Here is a 25,091-nt window from a genome sequence, read left to right on the forward strand (position 1 = left end):
TGCCCCTTCAGTCAGGCTCCCCCCCCCCCCACACAGCCTTTCCCCTCCAATGCCCCCTCAGTCAGGCTTCCCCCCCCCCCACACAGCCTTTCCCCTCCAATGCCCCCTCAGTCAGGCTTCCCCCCCCACACAGCCTTTCCCCTCCAATGCCCCCTCAGTCAGGCTCCCCCCCCCCCCCCCCCCCCCACAGCCTTTCCCCTGCAATGCCCCCTCAGTCAGGCTTCCCCCCCCCACACAGCCTTTCCCCTGCAATGCCCCCTCAGTCAGGCTTCCCCCCCCTCCCCACACAGCATTTCCCCCCCCCCCCACACACAGCCTTTCCCCTCCAATGCCCCCTCAGTCAGGCTTCCCCCCTCCCCACACAGCTTTTCCCCTGCAATGCCCCCTCAGTCAGGCTTCCCCCCCCCTCCCCACACAGCATTTCCCCCCCCCCCCCACACACAGCCTTTCCCCTCCAATGCCCCCTCAGTCAGGCTTCCCCCCCTCCCCACACAGCTTTTCCCCTGCAATGCCCCCTCAGTCAGGCTTCCCCCCCTCCCCACACAGCTTTTCCCCTGCAATGCCCCTCTCAGTCAAACTTCCCCCCACACAGCCTTTCCCCTGCAATGCCCCCCTCAGTCAGGCTTCCCCACACTGTTCTCCATCACAGCCTTTATTCTCAACCAGCCTTCCCCACACAGCCACCCTACAGTCTCTCTCAAGCAGCATATTCTTGTTGTTCTATCAGTTTCTTGCTCTTGCCCTTCCCCCAGCGTGTCTCTCCCAAATCTCCCTCCCTTTCTCATACCTCAGCGTGTCTCTCCCCCAGCCATTGAGAAAGGGGGAAAAAAATAAAACAATCAAAGAAGGAGAGGGAGAACTTAACCGGTGCAACGATTCCTCCTGCACTTCCGCGTTACAACCGGATATCCTGTGAGGGGGAGAGAAGTCGGGGGCGCGCAGGTAAGGTTCTGAGGGGCTAGTAGCGATATCGGCTTTTTTCAAAAATGCATAACTGCATAATGTATGAGCTGTTTGGAATCGCAGCCTGAGGTCACTTTAATTGCCGTTTAATTGGCAGTGTGTTAGGCTGCCATGTTACTAGCGATGGGCACATACCCGGGCGGTGGAGCTGCCGATTGGTTGGGCAGAAATGCAGCAGCTTCAGTCTGCATGTGTATTTTAAAGACTGCTTTGTTATATTCTTGCTTTAATTATGTTGTTTTAATTATATACGCCTATGAATGAATCATGAAGAGTCCATCCCTATACCCTGTCACTTCCCTGTTGCACTAAAGAGGTCACTGCCCCCCCCCCCCCACTTGCTGAAGTATTTACCCTAAGCTCATGTAGAGACAGTACAAACTGTGATAATGTGTTTAGAAGGGTAGAAATGAATTTGATTATTGAATCTCTAGCAGAAGACCAAGTGGTTAAAAGAACTAAGGGTGAGAGCATTGAGGGTCATGTATCGGGTCTCTGTGTGATATTGGCAAAAGGCGAACAAACTCTGTAACTGGAGCCGCCTTGTGAGGCTGACGGGGCTTGAGCTTCTGATCATCTACACATTACATTTTTATTTAGCTTTGCTTTTCATCAAATTTGGAACAGACAATGCAGAGTTGGCAGATGGCTATACTGGAGCAGTCGGATTAATCAGTAGATGCAGTGGCATTTAGAATAGATTAGAGGAGAGAAAGCTACAAAAGGAATAGTGTTTAGTAATTTCTTTAAGGGTGAATACTGTTCAGCTTTACGTTTTGCCCAGGGTAACTCTTTGGTAGGGCATTGTCAGTAGCCCAATGTAGGGTGCGGAGCCCAGACTGTATTGCCTCATTATCAGATTGTTTAGGAGATGTCATCAAGGATTGAATTGAAGGTACTAGGAAACATTCTTGACCCAACCTGAAGGGTGATCCTGATGGCATGTGTTTATGTGAAATAGACTTTGTCTTTCCCTTTTTATTCTTATAAAGTATGCATATCATCTAGTTTAGCCAAGTCTGCCTACCTATATAGAAGAAAAAGTGTATGATAGGGAGTATTCTTCCCTGTAAAGCCAGAACAATGGTAAATTGCACCTACCTTGGTTCACAAACAACTTTATTGAGTTTGGTAGGAGATAGAAATGGACTTGGACAAGCAGAATGTGCAGGATTGAGCAAACTGCCTATAAATAACTTCATATGATTGTCACATAAACGGAAAGGGAAAACGGGGCATTAATTGTGTTGGGGAGAGTATCACTTTATTTTTAGCTCTTTTTATTGTAGCTCTTTATATATAATCTATATATATTTCTCCTCAGATGACTTTACAGCTACAATGGAGGAAATAAAGAAAGATGACGATGAATATAAATTGGAGAAAGATGATTCAGAAGGAGATTTCAATGTGCATTTAACTTCTGAACAAAGCGGTTAGTTGAAAGAAATTTAGATATTTTTAGTTCTAATCCCTACATTTGAGTTACTGTATTGGTCAGATGCAGTGATATTGTTTGATTTGTTGTCAAGAAATGTCGCTTATAAACTCCGTAACCCTTGTGGGCTTGCTCCTACGAAACCTATACAAGATTTATTGGGACTTGTTTGTTCCTTGGGGAAGATAGTAGTTTCATAGGCCCCTGGATAAAGTGGTTAAAAAAATGCAACAGACAAGTTCAGGAGGAGTAAAAAATGTTTTTACTTATCAGTAACCTTGAATACAAAACTTGACTTCATTATGTTTTGTGTGTTCCAGTTAATTCTTCAACAATCAAAGAAGCAGAATTGCTTGAAACAGAAGCAAATGTCATGAGTGTCGATACAATTTCTGTACCTTCTGAGAATAAAGGTAGGGAGTTTATGAATTCTTTTTGAAGGAGATAAACAATCTTTAGCTGGCACATTAATTTTACCACAGCAGTATAAAAGCATTAAAAAAAGGTTTATTTTGGGGAAAAAACCATGTAAAACAAATATATCAAAAGAAAATATATTACATGTTTTGTGCCACCACTGGCCACTTAATCACTTTTTTGCTGCAGTCTTTTACAGATGTGGTCAGTTTAATGTGCCAGCCAATGATTGTTAATCTACTTCAATTAAAATAAACTGTAGGTATGGGGCATGTGCTCCTGAACCCAACACTAGTAACACTGGATTATTGAAAAGAATATTTAAAGCATAATATTGCTGCTATGTCAGCATAATTACATTTATGACAAGGAACTACAATGCAGAAGCTTTTACCACAGACTGTTCACTTTATTATGACTGCTAATGTTGAAACCTTTATATAAAATGCCTCTGCTCTGAAATGTTGCTCTGTTAAATGCTTTTAATATATGGAATGCAAACAGAATAAGCTAATTGTATAAGAGACCTGCTTTTACTCTTTTTTTTTTTTTTTTTCTTTGGGTGCTATTAAGCCCTTGTCTGCATGATTATGCAAGAAAGGCAACCGCAACATTCACACTAAGCATTGGTATACTTTTGAATAACGCCATATGATTTATTTATTTTTTCTTAGTTGTACTAATATATTGTTTATTGGAGTATCTTATTTCTGTTTACGACAACTTCTTAACATTAAAAAATCCTTTTTACACTAATATTAGCTATCTTGCAGATAAATACAGAAAAAGCACAATTGATTGCTAATAAAATGGAGGAAGAGGCCTTTCCCCTAGTAGATTCTATAAAAGGCATAGGGTAAAGAATCATTAGACAAAAGTACTTCTTAATTCATTATAAATGAATTACCAAGGCCTGTTATTATAACTGTGGTTATCTGGTGAATGTGTTGAGTTTATGCTCATTTTAGTGTTTTTCCTTCTTCATCAGCTTTTTGTTTCTTAGGAAAAGTAAGCTGCCTTTTGTACCACTGATCTGAGTTATTTTTATAGTCCCATGGTGCAGAGGTCTTTAAGAAGTCTACTTTGGATAAGAATTACCATTTAAATCATCTGAATACAACATGAAAATCATCACCCATCTAAATAGCGTATTAACTATTAATTGAGCCATATAGTATGCATCAATATTAACTGCTAAATTTATCATGCAGCATAAGGATTCTGTGTCCCCTTTTTAAGGGAATCAACAGGTATTTCTAGTCTCGTGGTAAATAATTTTTTAACTTGCATATACAATAGATGAATTTATCATTCCTTGATAAAAATGCATTGTGTGTGTGTAGTATTGGTCTCTGTTACCATTGGCATTACTCCCACATAAGGCCCCAGCCACATGGAACATTTCCTCCGCTTCTCTCAGCTTGCATTTTTCCTGCAGGCTGAGAGAAGAGGATCTGCTCTCTTATGCAGCTCCATTTACCTGCACTGAAAAGTACAGCTTCCCCAACAGCATTTCCTGTTTAATACTTGTCAGCGGGTTGCGGATAAGGCAATTGGGGCTCAGGTAGCGGGTCAAAGAGAGTAAATTTGTGGGTTGCTGGTCAGGGTGTCAAAAATTGGTTCCGCGCAGATGTCGAGCCGACATCTGCTCTGTGTACCTGCACTCAGGGAGAAGGTGTTATTTGTAGAGGTACATGGAGTTGCGTGAGTGAGCGGATCCCCCTCTCGCAAGGCAGGCTGAGAGACACAGAGGAAATGCTGTGTGTACCCATAACCTTAATAAAACTGTTCCATGACTTATAAGCTGCAGACTGCAATTTATCTTGTACAGTTTAGTAATTAGCATTGCAGCTTGAGGATTTCATATCTACTGCTCCTAAAAGTGTCAGATGGGAGCTTTAACAGTACTTAGTTATTGCTTTAACACTGGGCTTCCATAAACTAGATTGCATGCTTGTTGTATGCATATTATTTACAAATCATCACAATATGAGTATTTTCTAGGAAATTCTTTATTGATACTGAGCATTGGTAATAACTATTAAATCAACATTTCTACTAAATTTCTTCTAAATTTCTGAATAGTCATTATTGTTATGCATTAAATACTATTTTTGAGCATAATTCTATTTAATATGGTATGATCATAAATAATTTTTTTTGGCTGACAATATGGAGTGTTCATTTTGAAACCTTTTGTCTTGAAATTGTTGATTGTTTTTTTATTATGCCTTATAAGATGCTGTTTGTTTCTTTCTTTTAGAAAAACACATCTCTATTCAGAACTCATTAAAAGACCTAGAGTCATTGGCTGAGAAAAGTGAAGGTGAGTATATTGTGTTGAGGAATCTGAAAGCAATATATATTAATTTTCGGTGATTAGATGCATGTAAACACAGGCCCACACCGACTTATTAAAAAGAGGTTGCCATATAAAAGAAAAAAATAAATATTCATACTTCCAAAAAAAATGTACTTTGCACCAAAAGAGGGGTAGAACTAAAAAGCAGAATAGTTGTGTCTTACACAGAGACCTATTCTAGATTCTATTGAAAAAGTGTCTGAATGTTTAAATCCAACCCATAAACCCAAGCTATATTTGACAAATGTCGCTATTTGGAACTGTAGGAATTACCTGTCTTTTATTCTGTGACAAATGCCAGCCCCATGCGCTATATTTGCTCATTAATGAGTTTGCAAATTTCAACTTATGAATGAAGACAAACAGAGCTACTAGTAGCGGCTACTAAATGCCAGAAAATACACTGCCATAGACAAAACTGAGAATTGCCTCTGCTAAAAGACACGTAGTGTTATCAGTAATTGATCAGCATTGTCTATTTTAGTAGTCGCGACAAGTAGCTGCTACTAGTAGCTCCATGTGTTTTCACCCTAAGAACACACCCCCCAGTTTCTCCACAGGGTGATGGGTATACATGCTTATTTTACTATAAATATCTAATGAATAAATGCATCATGATGTTGTTCAAATAACTTATTTTAAAGCTAATTTGGCTAATGTGGCATACAGGTGGCAGTGTACCTATAAGTATCCAGATAAAGTATTTTTGTGTATATTTGGCTTTCTTTAGTGTCTCTTGGGTGCAAAGATATTTAAAGGCCATTATTTAATAAAACACATTTACTTCATTGCAAGAAGTGTGCTGTCCCCCTGCCAAAGGAAGTGCCATGCTCAAGCCTTTATAAATACATCCTGTTAGGATCCTGTGGGGTCTTGAAAACAGATCAGTTAGTTTCAGGCAAAGCAGTATATAGCAGCTGTATCTGAAAAACTGTACTGCCATTAACTGCAACTTTTGTTTTATTCTGATCAGGGGAAAAAAAGCCTTGTCCTCTATGTCCAGAGGAGACTTTCAAACCCTGCCTAATCAACAAGCTCCTGAAACACCTGCAGAATTTGCACTGGAAAGTGTCTGTTGAATTTGAAGGTCTGAGATTACATTACTTTGTCACCTTATGTTTTACAGCAAGTCTGTCTGTCCCAATCATCTACAGCATTCATTAGGAGATATTGGTCCAAGTACACCATGTGATTTAGCATTGTGTTAGGAAGCTGTGCAGAATATAGCAGTTTTGGTTAGATCTGTTGCACAAAACATCACCTATGTTCTGGTTGGCACTTACTGTGTGCTATATAGATCTGATTTACACTAGGAAAATCCCTTTATTTTAAAGCCTACATTTTGAAAATTGCATGATACACATGCCATGTTTTTTGTGCTTTAGCAGGCCAAGCACTAGTGTGAATGTGTCCTTATACTAAGGGTAATGCAACAAGGGCCTGATTTTTGGCCTGAGGATAAATGCAGGCTGAGAATCAGACCCTCCACTGCCATCAGCCTTCTTTTGGGAGTGCACCCAGAGCCACAACGTTAGCCTACAGCAGATTTTGGCACTGAAATGCACACTTGTGCATTTTGGGGTGCTTCAATCCACTCTACCTGCTCCCAGGCTGACACAGTGGCTTCAGCTGCAGTCACAGGAGAAAGATGATGCCAACAGAGGGTCCCAGGCCTAGACTGGCAATCTGTGGAAAATGCCAGAGGGGCTGCTGTAAGATGCCATAGACAGTGACTATTTAATGGGTTAGTGGGGGCTGTTTGGACCTCTGTACTTAAAATGCCGGGGCCTATTTTGAACCCCAGTTCAGACCTGGAGGCTAATTCTCAGTGTGTGTTTATATGCAGGTTGAAAATCAGCCCATTGTGCCATTAACAAAACCCTACCCATAGAGCATGCTCTGCTAGCGCATTCCCGGTGTGCAGTGGCCTCAAGACAGCTCATCTTAATGTTTCAACAGGCTATTTTAATAATAGCATGTGTGCTTTAGGATTTACAGTATGTTAACGAAGCAGATGATGAGCATATTAAGTAAAATATATGGAGTATTTAAGTAAAACCATCAGAATATATCAGTACAGATGACATTTAAATACTTGTTTCAATTTATTTTTAATATACGTTTTTAGAATACAGAATGTGCATTTGCTGTTTACCGTGCATGCAACAGAAGCCATCTCAGAATGAGACGGGAGTAAGTAAGCATTCCTGTCATATTGTTATTGTTATGCTCTTTACTGCAATGCCAGTCTTTCTGTCAATGAGTGTCCTAATGCAGTACAAACATGTAGTGCCCAGGTTCTCTCCTCCCTCAGAAAGTGCAGTGATTTCATTACTGTGGTTCCCTAAACTGCCAGTGTAAATCCTTGAGTAAATTTGTCATGTACAATGCAACATGCAAATAGATCATGAAAACCCTTTGTTATGTGTATATATACATATGTTATAATGGAGTTAGTGTAAATAACTATTAAACATTCATAGTAGATGTGTAGGTGTGTCATATGTAGCACCCCAGGTTTTAGTCTAAGTTTGCACATTTTATTTTGAAACTATTGTAAAAAATTCTATTGATAGAAAGCATTCATTTTTTTTTTCCCTTCCTTCTCAGCAGATCTCCTGTCACTGGCATAAATAGAAACCACCTATCAAGCGGTTTCTATCATTGTCAATTTTTAGATTCAATGAGTGGCCGCACACTCCAGTAAAGGTAGCCCCCTTCTGGGTCAAAATGCATTGGGCTTTGTTGTTGGTATATATATATTTTTTTGTTCATTAATAAAATGTTTATATTTTTACTGGAGTGTGCAGCAACTCTTTGATTCTGTTATTGATACTGGAGCTGTTAAATTGGGGGTCTTCTGCGATCTGCATCTCTGCCTTACATTTTGGGTTTACTGTCTAAACCTTTAGAAAGCTATTCATCAATGACATGATAAGTGTTTGGAGTGTGTGTTTGGGTGCCTCTGTGGTTTGAACCAATTTTTTTTTTTTTTGTTAGACCAGTGCTGAAAAGTATTCTCTCCATAAATATAGTAAATGCCTTTTTATGGTGTGTGCTTGGCTGTTTCTTCCAGGTGCCTGCTAAGACAACATGTCACTATCACTGCTTCATCTGTTCAGCAACCATTTGCAGAAGAACAGAGATGCTAAGTCATGTTAAGAGGCATGCCACCAAAGGGGAGACAGATGGAAAATTTTCTTCAGGTAGTCTTCTAGATACCATTGCTTTAGGTTCTGCTCATCTTATTTAGTGGGGGTGTAAGTGGATACATTGTACAGGTGTAGGGCCCTGTGGTGATGGAAACAGAAGAACAGAACAAAATTATAGATTTGCAGTATTGTTGACCAGTTTGGGGTTTTCCTAAAAATGTAATCAGTCATTCTAAGGTAATGGGTATTTTTAGCACCGACTTCATACATAAGAAAGTATGGATTTCCAACCTGTAGAGAGGCCCATCACAAGAAATGCATGTGTGTAACAAGCAGTGACATCTGAGGTGTCACCTAAGCCAAACATGTATTTGGTCTCTTTTACATGAGCTTCTTCAATTTCCTTTCCTCGGTAGGGAAATTTAGTCACCAAGAACTTCTGTCTGCACCGTGTTCTGTATGACAGAAGGACCTTGCTAGTGGCCAGTTCTGAATAACTCCCAGTCTGGAGACAGGAGTATGTGCATAGACAGATAATGTGTACATCAGTTCTCGTATTCCCAGTCGAGACCAGGTGAAGACAGTAACATAGGGGGTATGGGGCATTTTTACAGTATCCCTACAGTGGGTGATCTAAAACTTCTGATGTCATTATTCCCCTCTGCAAGTTTCAGGAATGTTATGACATGGTACAGATACCATGATAAGATCACTTGACTTTTATCTGGTGTGTTTCTTGGCAAAACGTATACTTTAAGGGCTCTGGCACACGGGGAGATTAGTCGCCCGCGGAAAATCTCCCTGTTCGCGGGCGACTAATCTCCCCGAGTTGCCATCCCACCGGCGAACATGTAAGTCGCCGGTGGGATGGCAGACGCGGCGGGGCGATTTCGGGAAATCACCGAAAAAGACTCGCGCGTCTTTTTCGGCGGTTTGCGTGAAATCGCGCCGTGGGCGACTAATCTCCCCGTGTGCCGCGGCCGACTAATCTCCCCGTGTGCCAGAGCCCTAAATATTGCCAGCATATTGACAGTGCTTTACAGACATTCTTTATCATTTGCACCAATCTCTGTATCACTGGGACTTCCAATATAAATCCCCTATCGTATTACAACACAAAGATTAATTCCGTCAGGAGCCAATTTAACTTCCAGAATCAGACTCCTTAAATAGATTGATATTCTTGACCCTATCCAGAATACAAGAACATATCTTCTGAGGTAGGTATGCATAGCTAGTGCTTAGACCAGTGATCTTGGAGAGGCTGGAAGGCAATTCTTGAGCTTTATTGAGTTTGTTCTACAAGTATTCTGACTTATACATGGTGATGTTATGTCAAGCTTAGTGAACAAAAACAAATTAAGGGAATACAGAAATCTTTTTCACTTGGGTTGCAGAAACATTGGGGTAAATAATGATGAATATTCTTGTAAATTAAGAAACCAGGGTGCAAGCATATACCTTAGCTGAATTAAATCAGGAAAACAGTCAAACCGTCAAAGAATAAGAAATGATAACCCAATCAAATAGGGTTTTGCCACAAGTGAAAGTTAATTCCCCCCTTCCTGGTTCTTGCAGGTCAGTTTCAAAAGACTTTAAAGGAGTTGAACACACATGTGCAAGTTGCTCCCAATTTCAAAACGCCACAGAAAACGGACACTTTTTTTAATCCAAAAATGAAAGTTAACAGGTAGGTGATTATCATTCTATAGGCTAGATGCAGGCTAGTGCACAGTTGGTTTTGCTAGATACTTTCAAGGAAAAAATAATCTAAACATACTAAAGTGTAAAAAATCCTGTAGGCATCTGTCAAGCTGCCATTTAGGACAGAATATTGTTGCCTCCTTTTATAGCAAGCATTCTCATTAGCTGCTGGATTTTTTCTGTACTGGAAATGAAAAAAACATTTATTATTTCCTCTTTATTACTTCCTCTTAACATATCACTACTGTGCCAGAAAGGACCTGCTATGTGTAGGTAATCAGCATGCATCATGTTAATGTTCAGTTGGAATAACAATTCTAAACTTACAATTTAAGTTAATAACTTCTTAACTTAATAACTTCAGGGCACATTGGTAATGTCTATCTGGCATAAATTTGTATAGCACATTTGTTCTCATATACAATATGGAAATTCCGGTAAGACTGGTGTACTATAATTATGCATTTTGGAAGACTGTAATTATACATTTTGCCTCATAGGCAGCTGATATTTTGTGCCTTGGCGGTACTGGCTAAAGAGAGAAATGCACTCGAGTGTTTGGATGCCTTTGGATCAACAGGTACAATTAATAGGCAAGACAGCAATGGCTGATTATGTTATAATAATTCTCAGTTATTTGTGGGTTCCAAGCATGTTTTCCTAAAATTACAAGAAAGGAGTGTGTGTGTTTGTGGGGGGGTCAGTGCATGTTCCTTGGCCCATAGTTTTACTGGTAATATATTATTTCATAGTATGTTACCTTCTGGTCTGGTTGTATTATTGTGGATAATAATACATCTGCCTGTAGGGCCACAGCTCTGGTCAGAAAGATGCACTTTATAAAGGCTTAAGCCACTATTAAATGGACTCATTATGAGGTGCAACAGTCATTGTGCTACTGAGCCGGTCAGAATTGCTTCAAATCATTGCACGCATCAGGTCACATTCCCAGGCTCGATTTCACTGGCGCAACAAGGATATTTTACAGTTATATACCTTTTTTTAAAAGGTAAGAGGTAAATGCTTGTAATGGTAACTAGAAAAGCTATAACAGTGCCTGTTTCATACTATGTTTATTTTCATGTGACCATCCCATTTAACCTTTTTAAATAATATTAATATTATTAGTAATATTTAAAATGAAATCTGTCATTAAAAAAAAATATATATAATACCTATACAAGTGATACCTATACTTGATATAAGAACATATTGAAGGAAAATATACAGATTCTTTTTATTCTGATCACACTCTTATATGTATAATGTTTTACATTGTATGATGTAGCCAGTGATAGTCTGAGAATTTGCAATTGGTTGCAGTTTTTGAATGATTATGTGTAGGAATATTGCTTTGTATTTCTTCCCATAGGCATTATGGGATTGCAATGGGCAAAACATCTTGGAAAGTCTGTGAAGGTAACTATTAATGACATAAGTGAGGGCTCAGTAGCAATGATCCGGGAAAACTGTCTCCTCAACAACTTGAAAGTATTGACAAACAAAAAGGATGATGAAGATGAGGAAAATGAAGTGGGAGAAGCTAGTGATGATGCCGTAGAGGTCACACAATTAGATGCCAATGTTCTAATGCATTTAAGAGCTTTTGATTTCATGTGAGTATCCAGTCTTGCTTCCTGTATCCATCTCAGTCCCATTAAAAAAATCCTGCATGAAAAGTGTCACATGAATATATTTTTTATTTAGACACCTGGATCCTTTTGGGACATCAGTAAACTACCTGGATGCAGCTTTCCGGAATGTTAGGAATCTGGGAATTGTCTCCGTGACGTCAACGGACACCGGGTCACTGTTTGCTAAGTCACCAAATGTGACAAAGCGCCATTATGGATGCCACATTGTAAGGACTGAGTACTATAGAGAGTTAGCGGCTCGCATTATTTTAGCTACACTGGCCAGGTAAAGTGGTGTTTATAAACTGTAATGTGCGTGTCATTAAATGTGCGTCAGCTCGTACTGTATGTCCTGCTATTGCATACATAACATTTATTTTAAACAAGATATGCATCACTGTGTCAGTTTGTAAACCTCACTGGATTCAGCAGAGCACCAGTCCCTTATGCAGAAAGGGCAAACAACATATTGGCATATTCACAAGGAATTTTAACAGTGTTACTACCCCTTGAAGTGCCTTCCATAATGCCTAAAATCTGTCCCTTGCTTGTAGTGGTGCATCCCAGGATCTGCCCCTTATACTGAGTGGCGCAGACCAGACCTATAGTGGCCCTGCCTCTTAAATATTCTTCAACTTGTGGGTCTCCTCAGAGACAGATGTAGTATTTAGCATGTTTAGCAAGTAAAATATTGACCACAGTGCCCACAATAATAAGTGTTTGAAACAGGTTACCAAAAAATGTCTGCTTGCTAGCTCCACTGCTTATCTTAGCAGCAGAGTTCAAATAACATTTCTGACTTTTATATTTGCCAGAGCGGCCGCTCGCTATAATAAAGGAATTGACGTATTGCTTTCCGTAGCTGTGGAACACTTTGTCTTGGTTGTGGTCAGGGTTTTGAGAGGTCCTACCCAGGCTGATGAAAGCATACATAAGATACATTCACTTATCCACTGTCAGTGGTGCGAGGAACGGATCTTCCAGAAGGAAGGGAATATGGTGCAAGGTATGTTGTATGTATGTAGATTTTTAGATACAGATAGAGTGTATATTAGTGTCATGGTGCTTATGAAATGTTGTATCTTAGCACTATAACATCTTTAGTTGACCATAAAATTAACTTTTTAGTACAATAAACACAGCAGCATTGTAAGACTCGCAATTAATCTTCATTTTTATTTCTAGTGCTTATTAAAATTATTACATTTTTGTTCAGGTTGCTAGCGTTTGATTGCCCTAGCAGCTGACCAGCAGGTCAAGTCAAAATGTAAGATTAATACAAGATATGAAAATATTTAAATCAAAGAAGTATAATAACAATATTAGGCAGTAATTGGGCAGAATAGGAAGGCTAATAATTCAAGGAAACACAGATATTGGAGTGTGGATCCGGCTTTAAAGAAGCACAGCTTTCTTCTTGGAACCCGGCTTTAACCGTTTGTCTGTAAAGCATATATCTGTGCTTGCAGGCAACGGCTCTAACTACCAAGAATGCAGCACATAGTTTCTTTGGCAGTTAGAGGTATTCTCTGCTTTGACACCAGTGCAAAGAGTTAGACACAATGACAACCCATTCGGCATTAAGACTTGGAATGTTTTGGTCCTTCAGTTGGCTTTCTGCTCAACTAAAAGGTAATACACAGATTCCTGCACACATGCTTACACACACTTTTAGAAGTGCACACACATGCATACGCATTTTTTTTTTTTTTTCACTTTTTATTTTATCATTTTACCTTATGTTTTCCCCCTGAAACTGTTTAAACTGTTTATAGGGTAGCTAACTATCGGACCAGGTATTACGACTACTAATCACACTGTTGGATCAGTTATTTTGTTATTTTATTGATTTTTGATTTTTCTGGATTTATTGCATTTTAGTCATGTATTATTGTTTCTTGCATGTATTTTGGCATAGCTTTGCATTTTGGTATAGAAAGACATCTTTACCCATGTTGGATTTGTCATAATATGCTTTTTTCAAAAATATATGGTTTTCAGGGGTCTTTATGCTGTTAGGGGGTCTTAAGACACATATGGGCATATTTATTCTAGTGTGTAAGCTTACATCACCCGTGTTGTTGCCCATAGCAACCAATTAGATATTTGATTTTGTTATCTAACTTTAGGTGACTGTTCAAATCTAATTCCAGATTGGTTGCTATGGGAAACATCACCGTTGATGTTGGCTTACACACTATAATAAATATACCCCATAATACACAGGCAGGGGTCCTTTTTTGCAGAAGCTGATTTGGCAGCTGAGACAATTTATATACACTACATTTCATTTCGGAGTCTATAAAGGCCATACACTTTGGTAAATCCATGCATATTGGACACCAAACCGTTCAGCAGACCTCTGGCATTCAGATTTACCTACTTTTGCATAAAAGAACATGTGATTTAAGACTGAGACAAATGCAGTAAATTTAATTAATTGTTAGCGATTTTTAGAAATATGATTAAAAATGCTACATTTAGGGAAGTTTTGCAGTTTGGTAGCTTGGAATAGAATTTTTTTTACCAATTTTGGATTTGTGGATTTCCAAAATGTAAGATTTTCAGGGGTTAGTATATATTTAAGGTTTTACTCCACATAATACAGTCACAAGTATGCACATATTTTGGGATCTCTACATGCCATGAACTTCATTACACATATGCACATTGGGCATCAAACTGTTCAGTGACATTCATATTGGGATGTTTTATCTTGGTACCTAATGATATGTGGGAGATTAGAAGCTGCAATATGGAAGGTTTGGGGCAGTTTAGAAATGTTATCTATACCACTAACTTCAGAAAAGCTTTTTTGTTTGTTTGTGGTAATTTGGAGTACAAAGGCATGTGTACCCATTTTGGATTTGGCAGAACTTTTTTCCAAAACTCTATAGCTTTCTTGGGTAAACTTACATTTTTTGTGGCCTTGATTTTGCAGTAGCCGAAATGACCGCAATGATAGATCATATAGGGTATTTTTATTTGGAGGCCCTACATGCCACACACTTAGTAAGTAAACACACATTAGGCATCAAACTGTTCAGTGGACCCCTGCCATTCATATTTATAATGATCTATTGCCTAATGATATTTAGGAGATAAGATCCTGCAAAGTGAAAGCTTTGAGGGGATTTTTGGACTTTTTATTTTTTTGAGTTTTTTTTCCAGTTTTTGAAAAGCTTTGTGGTTTTGTAGTTTGGAGTAGAAAAACATATTTACCCATTTTGGATTTGGGAGAATGTGTACTATATATGGCTTTCTGGAGTGAATTTATTTTTCTTTTGTGACTTTATCCCCACATAACATGAGCATGTGGGGGGTATTTCCACTTGGAGCCCCTACATGCCACATACTTAGGTAAACCTATGCACATTGGGCAACAAACTGTTCAGTTGGACCCCTGGCATTCATATTTAGGGAATTTTATCTTGGTAACTAATATTATGTGGGAGTTAAGATTCAGTAAATTGGAAGCTTTGAGGTGATTTAGAAATTTCATCAAAACCACTAAATTTGGGAAAGCTTTGCGGTTTAGTAGTAAACTGGAAGCTTTTACGTTATTTTTAAAAAATGTAAGACTTTCTATAAAAACCAATAATTTTAGGAAAGCATTGCAACTTGGTAGTTCAGAGTAGAAAGACATAAAAATGAGTTTTCCTAGGTAAACTAAAAATCCTGTAAATGAAACTGGCAGTAAAAGTTTTAAAACCTCCCAAATCCTCTAGCAGTGAAAAAGCTGGGAGCCAAGTACCAAAAGGTATAATACATACAATAGATATCTGGTCCATGCTCCAATATCCATGTTTATTAAAGTGGGGACACACATACATACGTTTCCCATAGACTTCAACTATATAACATATTACAAATATATATTTTTTTTCTGCTTCTAGAAAATCCTTATAAAAATCTTCCCTGTGATTGCCAGGAAAGCATGCAAGGAAATTCTGCAGTTGTCCTGGGCCCCATGTGGTATGTAATTAATGGATTTTGGTATGTTTCTAAATAAAGTCTTCAAAGACACAGGAAGCCTTTTCACGTCTCTTAAATTCTTTCTTTTAATCCATTCCCTGATGTAATAAAATTACTTTATTATTGTTATTGAGGCTTTTGTCCATTTTAGTGGTCAATCACTTGCTCAGGTTCCTGTTTAGAATATCATTTAGTTTATTATAGGGTATTTTGTATTTTTTTCATGTTTATTGTGTTACTTTTTTTTTTTAACTAGGTCTGGCTCACTTTTTAACATGGGATTCCTTAGGAGAATGATGATTGAAGCTGTGGAACATGAAATGGATGATATCCATCCCTTACTAAAAACTCTTCTCTGTGAAGCTGAATGTACACTCCAAAAACAGTTTTCCACTCAGCCCAGTCAAACTGATAATGGTAAGTCATCCAGAATGTACCCGGAATGATTTTTCCCCAATTGCTTTCCCTTTTGAATCTACAAACATTGTACTGAGCATCCTAGCTTTTTGTGTTGGCCCTTGTGAATTTGCCGTGCCACAATAGATTTGTAAAGGTGGCCATACACTGGCAGATTTAAGCTGCTGATTCAAGTCCTTTAGACCGCTTTGGCTTATTGATGTGGTCCTCGGTTGACTGTGCCTATGCCCACCGTTTAGCCCAATATCGCCCACCTTAGGTGGACATATTACATTACATTAACATTTATTTATAAAGCGCTAACATATTCCGCAGCGCTGTACAATAAGTGGGTTACATACATGGACATACAGAGTAACATATAAAGCAATCAATAACCGATACAAGATGTGAAGAGGGCCCTGCCCAAAAGAGCTTACAATATTAGGAGATGATCCCCTCATTTGGCGACCTTGCCAAAGGAGTGGATCTCTTTTAGACTTAGGTATCCGCTGGCTGATTAAGGCCACCCGCACAGCTTAGAGCTCTGAGGGTTGCGCTATAAGGGGACACGTAGTATTGTAATGTCGGCTAAGGTGGCAAAAATCGTTCTTGGCTGTAACTGCTGTTCTGGAAGCCAACTTCAAAGTTAATGAATCTGTCATTAACAAGGCTAATCTCTGACAACGTCAACAAGTCAGTCTTCAGTGTCATTTGTTAAACAACATTTTTACTTTTCTAACATTTTGTATTGAATATTACAGGAGAACAAAACAGTCAAAACTAGAAAGGGAAGTTTGAGAACAAACTTCATGTTGGGTTGAAAAACGTGAAGTCACTGAATGAAATCTGATCTTTTGTTGGCTCTGCCCACCTTGGACCACAGTTATATAGTAAAAACCACTGTGCAAAGCACTGTGCCCAAAAAGTGGGCACCCTGGCATAAAAATTGTGAGACTGACAGCATTTTACACTTCACCATTATAAGTAAATAGGAGAAATGTGATTGGCTGTTGGTGGCTCCGCCGTCTTTTTTCTAACTTTGAATGGCAAATACCCAGTGACTAACTCTGGAAAGTTTAACAACCCTGGAATTAATACTTAAATAACTGCATCAGTTTAAATATAAACCAATGAAATTTAATGGGTGGAGATGGATTGGCTCCGCCCACTTGTTCTAACCCTGAATATGTAGTCAGCCAGTGACTGATTGTGTAACGTTTGGGAACCCTGACATAAATATTGTGAGAAAGGCAGAATTTTAAATTCAAACCAAAAAAAATCAATAGGTCAAGTCTGATTGGCTGTTGATGGCTCCACCTACTTTTTAAAACCTTAAAATGCAGTCCCCTAGTGACCCTGGTGTTAATACTTTGAGAATGGCAGCAGGTTGAATTTCCCCATTGAAAACCAATCTGATTGGCTGTTGGTGGCTCCACCCACTTTTTCTAACACTGAACCGCAGTTACCTGCTGGCTAGCTTTGCAAAGTTTGGGGACCTTAGTATTAATATTTAATGAATGCCAGCAGTTTAAATTTAAACTTATGAAGTTTCTAGGTGAAATCTAATTCAGTGTTTTTCAACCCTTTTTGGGCAAAGGCACACTTGTTTCATGAAAAAAATCACGAGGCACACCACCATTAGAAAATGTTAAAAAATTTAACTCTGTGCCTATATTGACTATATATAAAGTAATTATCTTGAATAGGAATCAAATAAACACAAAGAAAGTATTTTATAATTACTTTATTATGAAATATTAAGTAAACAAAATAGTGAAAAATTATAAAATTCAGTGCGCAACCTGGGCCTGTTTGGCTGAACACAAAGCTGATATTCTGGCTGGAATCGAAGAAAGACACACACGTAGCTCTTCGTCAACAGATCTCGGTCTCTCTCTGTATTTGGTTTTTATAGCAATCATGCTTGAAAAGCTAATCTCACACAGATATGTAGTGGAAAATGGGAGCAATGTCAAAATAGCTTTATTTGCCAGAAGGGGGCACTCCTTGGCGGTATCCAACCAAAAACTGTCCAAAGGTAGATCAGCAAATCTTAGCTTGAAACCACGATTTTGTCTCAGTTCAGTTAGCATTAACAACCATTTAATGTTAAAAAAAAAAAAAAGGCTTTTCCAAATCTTACCACTAGATGGCGATGTGGCAGCGTTAACACTGGATGCTGCCTCTCCTGGCTCCCCGATGCCGGATGACGTCACAGGCAGTGACGATTTCCGGGCATCGGGGAGCCAGGAAGTGAAGGTGTCCCAGAGGGGACCGGGGGAGTCTAGGGCTAGGCGGCACACAGGCAACATCCCGCGGCACACTAGTGTGCCGCGGAACAGGGGTTGAAAAACGCTGATCTAATTGGCTGTTAGTCACCCAGTGACAAACTGTACAAAGTTTGGAAACCCTGGCATCAAACCAATAAAATTTAATGGGTGAAATCTGATTGGCTGTTGGTGGCTCTGCCCACTTTTCCAAAACTAAAACTGCGGGGATTTTACGGTGAGTATCACAAAATCCTCTTTTCTCTTGCAGAGTTCTGTGGGGCACAGGGACCATGGGGACATACCAAAGCTGTCCCCATACTGATTAGGAGGGAGGAAGCGAGGCCTGTTATAACAACACGGCCTGCAGTACCTTCCTGCCAAAATCAGATGCTGCAAAGGTGAATGGTAGAATTTCATGAGGGAATGTAAGGATGACCAAGTAGCAGCCCTGCAAACTCGTTCTGCAGAAGCCTGGTTCCGGATGGCCCATTGGGTGGTGGTATGGGGACAGCTTTGGTATGTCCCCATGGTCCCTGTGCCCCACAGAACTCTGCAAGAGAAAAGAGGATTTTGTGATACTCCCCGTAAAATCCCTTTCTCTTCAGACATCTGTGGGACACAGGGCCTCCTTTCCTGGAAGCGGAGCAGGCCATCAGGCTTAGTTCAGGGTCCTACATTATGTACATAGTTCTGTTTTTGTTTTTGTGTTACTTTTCTTTGCTAGACCAAACTGGCTAGATCAGGCTAGGGTAGAGGAGTATTGTACCAGGGGAGGAATCATCTTCTTCTCTAGTGTCCTGCCTCCTAGTGGTGGATACTATACCCATGGTCCCAGTGTCCCCCAGACGTCTGAAGAAAAAGGGATTTTACGCTGAGTATCATAAAATTCTCTCTTTGTGCCCTTCAGCTTTTTTGTCTACAGAAGAAAGTGGGGTGGTAATCAAGTTTTCTGACCCATCGGACTGTTCTACAGACCCAGGTAGGAATATCCTGTGCATATTAAAATATTTATTTATGCAAAAAGCTGTAAATACAACAGTGAATAATTTTTAAACATAACTGAGAGGAGATAGAAGAGGATACTGGAAAAAGTGAAAGTACAGGAATGGGAACTTTTATCCAGAATGCTTAGGACCTGGCGATTTCTAGATGAGAGATCTTTCCGTAATATGGATCTCCATAACTCACAACTAATTTTCTAAAAAAATATTTTTAACATTAAACCCAATAGGATTGTTTTACCTCCAATATGGATTCATGCAGCTTTTTTACCAGCAAGTATAAGGTACTGTTTATTATTACAGGTATGGGAACTTTTAATCCAGAATGCTCGGGACCTGGGGTTTTCCAGATAAGGGATCTTTCTGTAATTGGGATCTCCATAACTTAAATCTTCTAAACATCATTTAAATCTTGAATAAACCCAATAGGCTTGTTTTGCCTCCAATAAGGATTATTATATCCTAGTTGAGATCAAATACAAGGTACTGTTATATTTTTACAAAGAAAAAGGTAATCATTTATAAAAATTAGAATTATTTGCTTATAATGGAGTCTATGGGCGATGGCCTTTCCGTAATTCTGAACTTTCTGGATAACTGGTTTCCGGATAAGGGATCCCATACCTGTACAGAGAAAAAGAAAATATGTTTTTAAATTTTGTTTAAAGTGGAGCCTATAGAATGCAGCCATACTGTAATTCAGAACATCCTGGATAAAAGTTTTCCGTATCTTGGATCCCATGCCTGTACAATGATTGCAATAGTGAAGGCATTGCAGTAGTGAAGCTAGTGCCTTTTTATAATACCAACAAAAGGCAATTTGATCAGCCAGGGGGCCGAAGAGAGGGATATGTCACAATTCCGGGAGGGCCATATAGTGCGGTTTCATTTTTTCGGGATCAACAGCTGAAATAAGGAGTCCCTTCCATGAGCTGTGATGTAACATTTTCAGGCGGATAGACTGTTAAACTATTGTGTAACATATACATGCACACCCTGATTTACCCCCAGCACCTGCTTATTAATTCCAGTGCTTAGGCACAGATCAATCTGATCCATTTAATAGGTGGCTCGTGTCCTGATTATAAATAATCTCTCTGGTAGGCTGTACTCGAATTTCTTTTTCATCTTAATTTGTCATTTTTTTTCAGTTTAGAATAAAATAATAATTAATAATAATTTAATTTCAGGAAAAAGGAAACGCTGTGACATGAGTAAAAACATTTCTAAACGTCTCAGAAATGAGGCCCTTGTAGAGCACCCTCCATTTTATTACAGCATCCACAGACACAGCATCCGAGGGCTGAACATTCCAAAGTAAGTTCAAGCTTCTCAATTGACTTTATTTGTTAAATGAATAACAGAATTAAAATGTTTTGGTGTTTACAGCATTATCATAATTCAAAAATCTGGCAGAACTTTTGTAGTATTTTTAGAAATTGCCTGTTGCTGGTTTCCAGAGTATGGAAAATGCTTGATCCATCTTCACACTAACAGTGACAGGAAGCTACTTGCCAGAAACTGATCCATCTTATCTTCCTTTATCGTATGTTGTGCCTTACCCTTACTCTGTCTTGGCAGCTCTCTGTGTACATATTGCATGTAAATTCCTTGTTGGTTAATGGTACATACAGTAGAGTCCAGAGTCTACCAGCAGGATCTCTTTATTATATCATTAAATAAATCTTTGGGGAGGGCCCGTGGCCTGATGCAATCCGGTTAAGACGCAACTTCCAGGAGCTCCAGTTTAAAACCCTGGATAAAACCTTAAATCACTGGCAAACAGCGCCTATGACCGCACCAAAAGGCAAGCACAGAGGCAGTGCTTTCCCCTAGCTCCTTACCTCAGACAGATGGGGAAAAATAAAGGCGCACCACACCACATTCTAAAATGCCGGATCCAGGGCACGCGGCTACGCCAGATGGTGGTGGCGCGTCTCCAGCAGCAAAGTTGACCAAATACGTTATGAAAATCGCTGTGTCTCAGTCTTCCTTGACTTCTTAATTGAAATTTGCAATCAAAGGCAAAAGTTCAATGCAGTGAAAGCAAAACTTCAACTCTCATACTCCATGGCATTCCCAGCTTGCCTAAGAGTCATCAGAGAAGGTAAAACCCACTTTTTCAACACTCTTGAGGACACCATCCAGTGACCAGCCTAAACCATCCACTTCCCCCCAGATTGCCAAGACGTCAAAGAACAAATGACATAAAGGAAGAGGACTATTACGTACCAACATCAGTAAGGCTCGACTGCCGGATACACCACAAAATCACCAGAGCCCACCTGCAAATTACCCACCCCACCATGTCACAACCTCGCACAATACCAGGTTTAGAACCAAGGAACTGATACGACAGACCAGATGGTTCTATCCTCCCCTGTTAAGCTTACAAAGTTAGGGGAACCACACCTGCCCAAGTTGGGGTTGGACAGGTAGGGAGGGACGAAATCCCGTTACAGCTCAGGTTCTCAACCCACTGGGTCACCCCTTGCATGGCCACCCTTAATACCCCCCTCCTTATTATCTCAGCAACAAAAGAGCATTTCCCTATGCTACAAAGCAACTACCCACCACACAAAGCCCTCACCACACCAAGATGGACAGATCCACAATCACATCTCACCACCAAGATCGTCGTGACACCGAACTCACAGTGCTCTCCTGGAATGTAAGAGGGTTTATCTGCCCCATAAAACAGGGACTAGTTTTCAAATATATCAAACGAACTAAGGCATGGATATCTACATCCTACCGCTCTACTTTCTCTACATTCTTGTTTAAAAACCACGCTCCTTTGTATTTAAACCAGTGATCGCTAACCCAGAAGGAAGGTTTCTGGCACTCCACTGTTCATTTAATGGTAAACTGTATAATATTATTAATGTGTATATACCTCCCCCTTACTGAATCCCTGCTGTTCCACATAGCAGACAAAATAGCCACGCTACCCCTGGCCCCAACTCTTATCATTGGAGATTTCAATGCAGTTATGCAAGAACCCCTAGATAGCATGAAACCAAGACCCCAGGTCACAACCACATTACAAAGATGGGCAACTGACTTGGAATTTAAAGTTAAACCAGGTCTCAGACACAGCCCCTACAAAAGCAGAACAAGCACTCCTTGTATTTCTATTCATTGCAGCTAAGTGCCTAATAGCAATGGTCTGGAAATCAAACTCACCCCCACCTACTATACAATGGAAAAACGCAGTGAACGCCAACATCCCATTATATAGACTAACATACCTACAAAGAGGCTGTCATGAGACACTCCCTAGCCGTAAATAGAAGGGAACCCTAGAGACAAAACACTAAGAAAATGGGATTGGGAAGTTATTTTATTCTAAAGTTGTTACACTACAGTAGACAGTAAGAATCAGTGCTTTGTGATTACAGAAATAATATGTTATATTACCAGCATAATATTTCATTCCGGATTTGAATACCAATTCAACTTGCCATCGATACTGTCGTTGTCTATGTTCATTTGATGGATTTCAGATATTATATTTAAAATGAAAAACAATAAACTTTATTGTAAAAAAAAAATAAATTATAAAACACGGGTAATTTCTAATTTATAGGACTACATTATACAGCTTTTTGACAGTTTTGCATGGATTAAAATCAGGCCTGGATTTGTGGACAGGCCACAAAGGCCCAACCTAGGGTGGCAGAGATTTGGGGGCAGCATACCAACAGCTGGCCGCATCTGCACTGGGGACTGGGTGGGAGGCTTTGACAGCTGTTTGAATCTCCTGCCGCCCAGTGTGGGGTGATGGTGGCAACAGCAGGGGGTGGATGAGGTCGGTGAGGGGGTGCCAGTGGTGGGGCGGGGGAAGCAAGAGGATTCTCTGGAATATGGAAAACTACTCCATGAAAGAAAAACCTAGGATAGAGCAGGGTATTTTTTAAGATACATGGGATCCCATTCATTACTGTCAGCCTGCCATTCTCTTATGTAAAAAAAAAAAAAAAAAAAAAAGGGGGGGGGGTGCACTGAGCCAATTAGTGTGGTTTCTAACACTCTTTGGGCAAGCAGGAAATAATCATTCTCATTGGTTTTATGATTGTTTTTCAGATTGAACAAATTTTTGCAGTATTTAGCAGAGGCGGGTTTCAAAGTAAGTCGGACCCATTTTGATCCCACAGGGATTCGCACCAACGCTTCCCTGGCAACATTTAAATCCATTCTTCAAAAGAACAGCACAATCGCAAATACTTCTCAGGCAAGTGACGTTGTGGCGACGGCCGAGAACAGAGGGCAGGATCTGCTGACAGAGAAAGCTATGACTGAGAGACAAAATAACTACTAGTTATTTGTCTGGAATGTACCAGTGTATGCTAACAGGCTGTAAGTAAAGCCTCTGTGCCCAAGTGGCCCCTACTGGGAAACTGATTAATGAAAGCTTGTCTGCAGTAGTTTTGTAGATTGTGTTATTTTAAGACTTTTTAGCCAGTAGCCATATCCAGGATATTGGGGGTGAAGGCTACCGCCCCGGGGGCCATGCACCCCCCAATGTACCTCCATTGACGCATCCCCTGCAATGGCCCCCACCACGCACCCCTAATTCACCCCCCCATAGGTGAAGGGTGAATTTATTGTTTCAAGAGGCTAAAAGAGGCCATACATAGGGGGACGTAAACCAGCAGCCCACAGATATTCCTTTCTGTGAACTCCAAAGGGTGCTTAGCCCGTATAGGAATGTCTGCATTCAAAGGAGAACGGAGATTTGTGACGTCACCTCTTTACCGGCCTCTAAACCTTACGCGTCTTCTGCCTGCCTCACTTTCCCTTCTAATTACGGAAGCTTTTATTTATGAGGTAGGCAAGCAGGGAGACAGACAACCTCCAAAAAAAAGCTGGATACAAATGCTCTTATCAACAGGCATAGTGTAAGTCACCCAACTCAGCACTGATTTTTTTTAAGTAGTTTTTTTTTTTTTTACTGTAACGGAGACGTCCTCCCCTGAATGCGCGTATGTGAAACGCATCAGGGGAGGACATCGCTGGCCAGGGGCAGCAGCAACAGGGTCGGGTCTGGGCCGCTGGGGCCCACAGGTTATTTTCCCGGTGTCCCAGCGGCCCAGTCCGACCCTGGCCATATCTTCAGAAAATGGTACTTGGAACATTGGTATGGCCAAGAGCAGTGCAACACAATTACCATGCCAAAGCTTGTGTAGAATGCACCCTTTTTCAACATGAGTGCAATGAATAGGACTTGGGTTGGGCATACTTTCTGCCTGTTTTAATCATGAAAAAATCTATGGTTTTTGTTATTTCTTAAGCTAAATGTGGCAAACACAGATCACCCCCCTGCTAACATAAGTAAGAGGTTAAAGGGGGAGCGGTTGTACACTGGTAATTTAATGTCCTACCTTGCAAGAAATAACTAAAACCATAGATCTTGCCTGATTAAAACATTTAACAAGGAGCATGTTTATTGCACTCACGTTGAATAAGGGGGGATACTGCCCCTTTAATGTAAAAAGGTTCAGTTATTTGTAAATGTTATTGCTACTGGAAGCAGCATCTGTCCATGTACTCTCTGCACAGCTTATATATTCATGTTTGATATATGAGTGAACTTCCTAAAAAAAAAAACAGGCGGAAGAAAAACAGCAGGAAGATTCTAAGGAACATATCACACTGCGATGATAATGCTGCACCCCCATTTCACTCTCTGTATAAAACAAGCAACATTTCCTTTTATTAAAAAAAAAAAAAAACACTTTAAAAAGATGTAAATATAAATAAATATAAGAGTTTA

The 25,091-nt window shown here is 39.9% G+C and overlaps 1 protein-coding gene across 2 annotated transcripts; it reads left to right on the forward strand.

The window, feature by feature from the left end:
* Positions 1-628: 628 nt before the first annotated feature.
* Positions 629-25,091, forward strand: trmt1l (tRNA methyltransferase 1 like). 2 transcript variants are annotated; one of them, XM_004913784.4, is made up of 17 exons: positions 629-942; positions 2,288-2,398; positions 2,722-2,814; positions 5,082-5,144; positions 6,154-6,267; positions 7,309-7,373; positions 8,257-8,386; positions 9,911-10,022; positions 10,537-10,616; positions 11,409-11,652; positions 11,744-11,956; positions 12,486-12,676; positions 15,567-15,645; positions 15,902-16,062; positions 19,222-19,293; positions 20,506-20,632; positions 23,402-25,091. In XM_004913784.4, the coding sequence occupies exons 2-17, from the start codon at positions 2,305-2,307 to the stop codon at positions 23,634-23,636; spliced, it is 2,073 nt and encodes a 690-aa protein (XP_004913841.1). In that variant the 5' UTR covers positions 629-942; positions 2,288-2,304; the 3' UTR covers positions 23,637-25,091. The 2 variants fall into 2 exon arrangements, with proteins under 2 accessions (XP_004913841.1, XP_031756912.1); XM_031901052.1 differs by lacking the exon at positions 629-942 and adding an exon at positions 1,358-1,427.

The sequence above is a fragment of the Xenopus tropicalis genome, chromosome 4 (assembly GCF_000004195.4).
Source record: "Xenopus tropicalis strain Nigerian chromosome 4, UCB_Xtro_10.0, whole genome shotgun sequence".
In the NCBI taxonomy this organism is placed as follows: domain Eukaryota; kingdom Metazoa; phylum Chordata; class Amphibia; order Anura; family Pipidae; genus Xenopus; species Xenopus tropicalis.

Coding starts and splice junctions, on each gene's coding strand:
- trmt1l (XM_031901052.1), top strand. CDS start 1,373: ATGAATTTGATTATTGAATCTCTAGCAGAAGACCAAGTGGTTAAAAGA. Junction 11,653..11,743: donor TTAAGAGCTTTTGATTTCAT/GTGAGTATCCAG, acceptor TTTTTTATTTAG/ACACCTGGATCCTTTTGGGA. Junction 12,677..15,566: donor GGAAGGGAATATGGTGCAAG/GTATGTTGTATG, acceptor TTCTGCTTCTAG/AAAATCCTTATAAAAATCTT.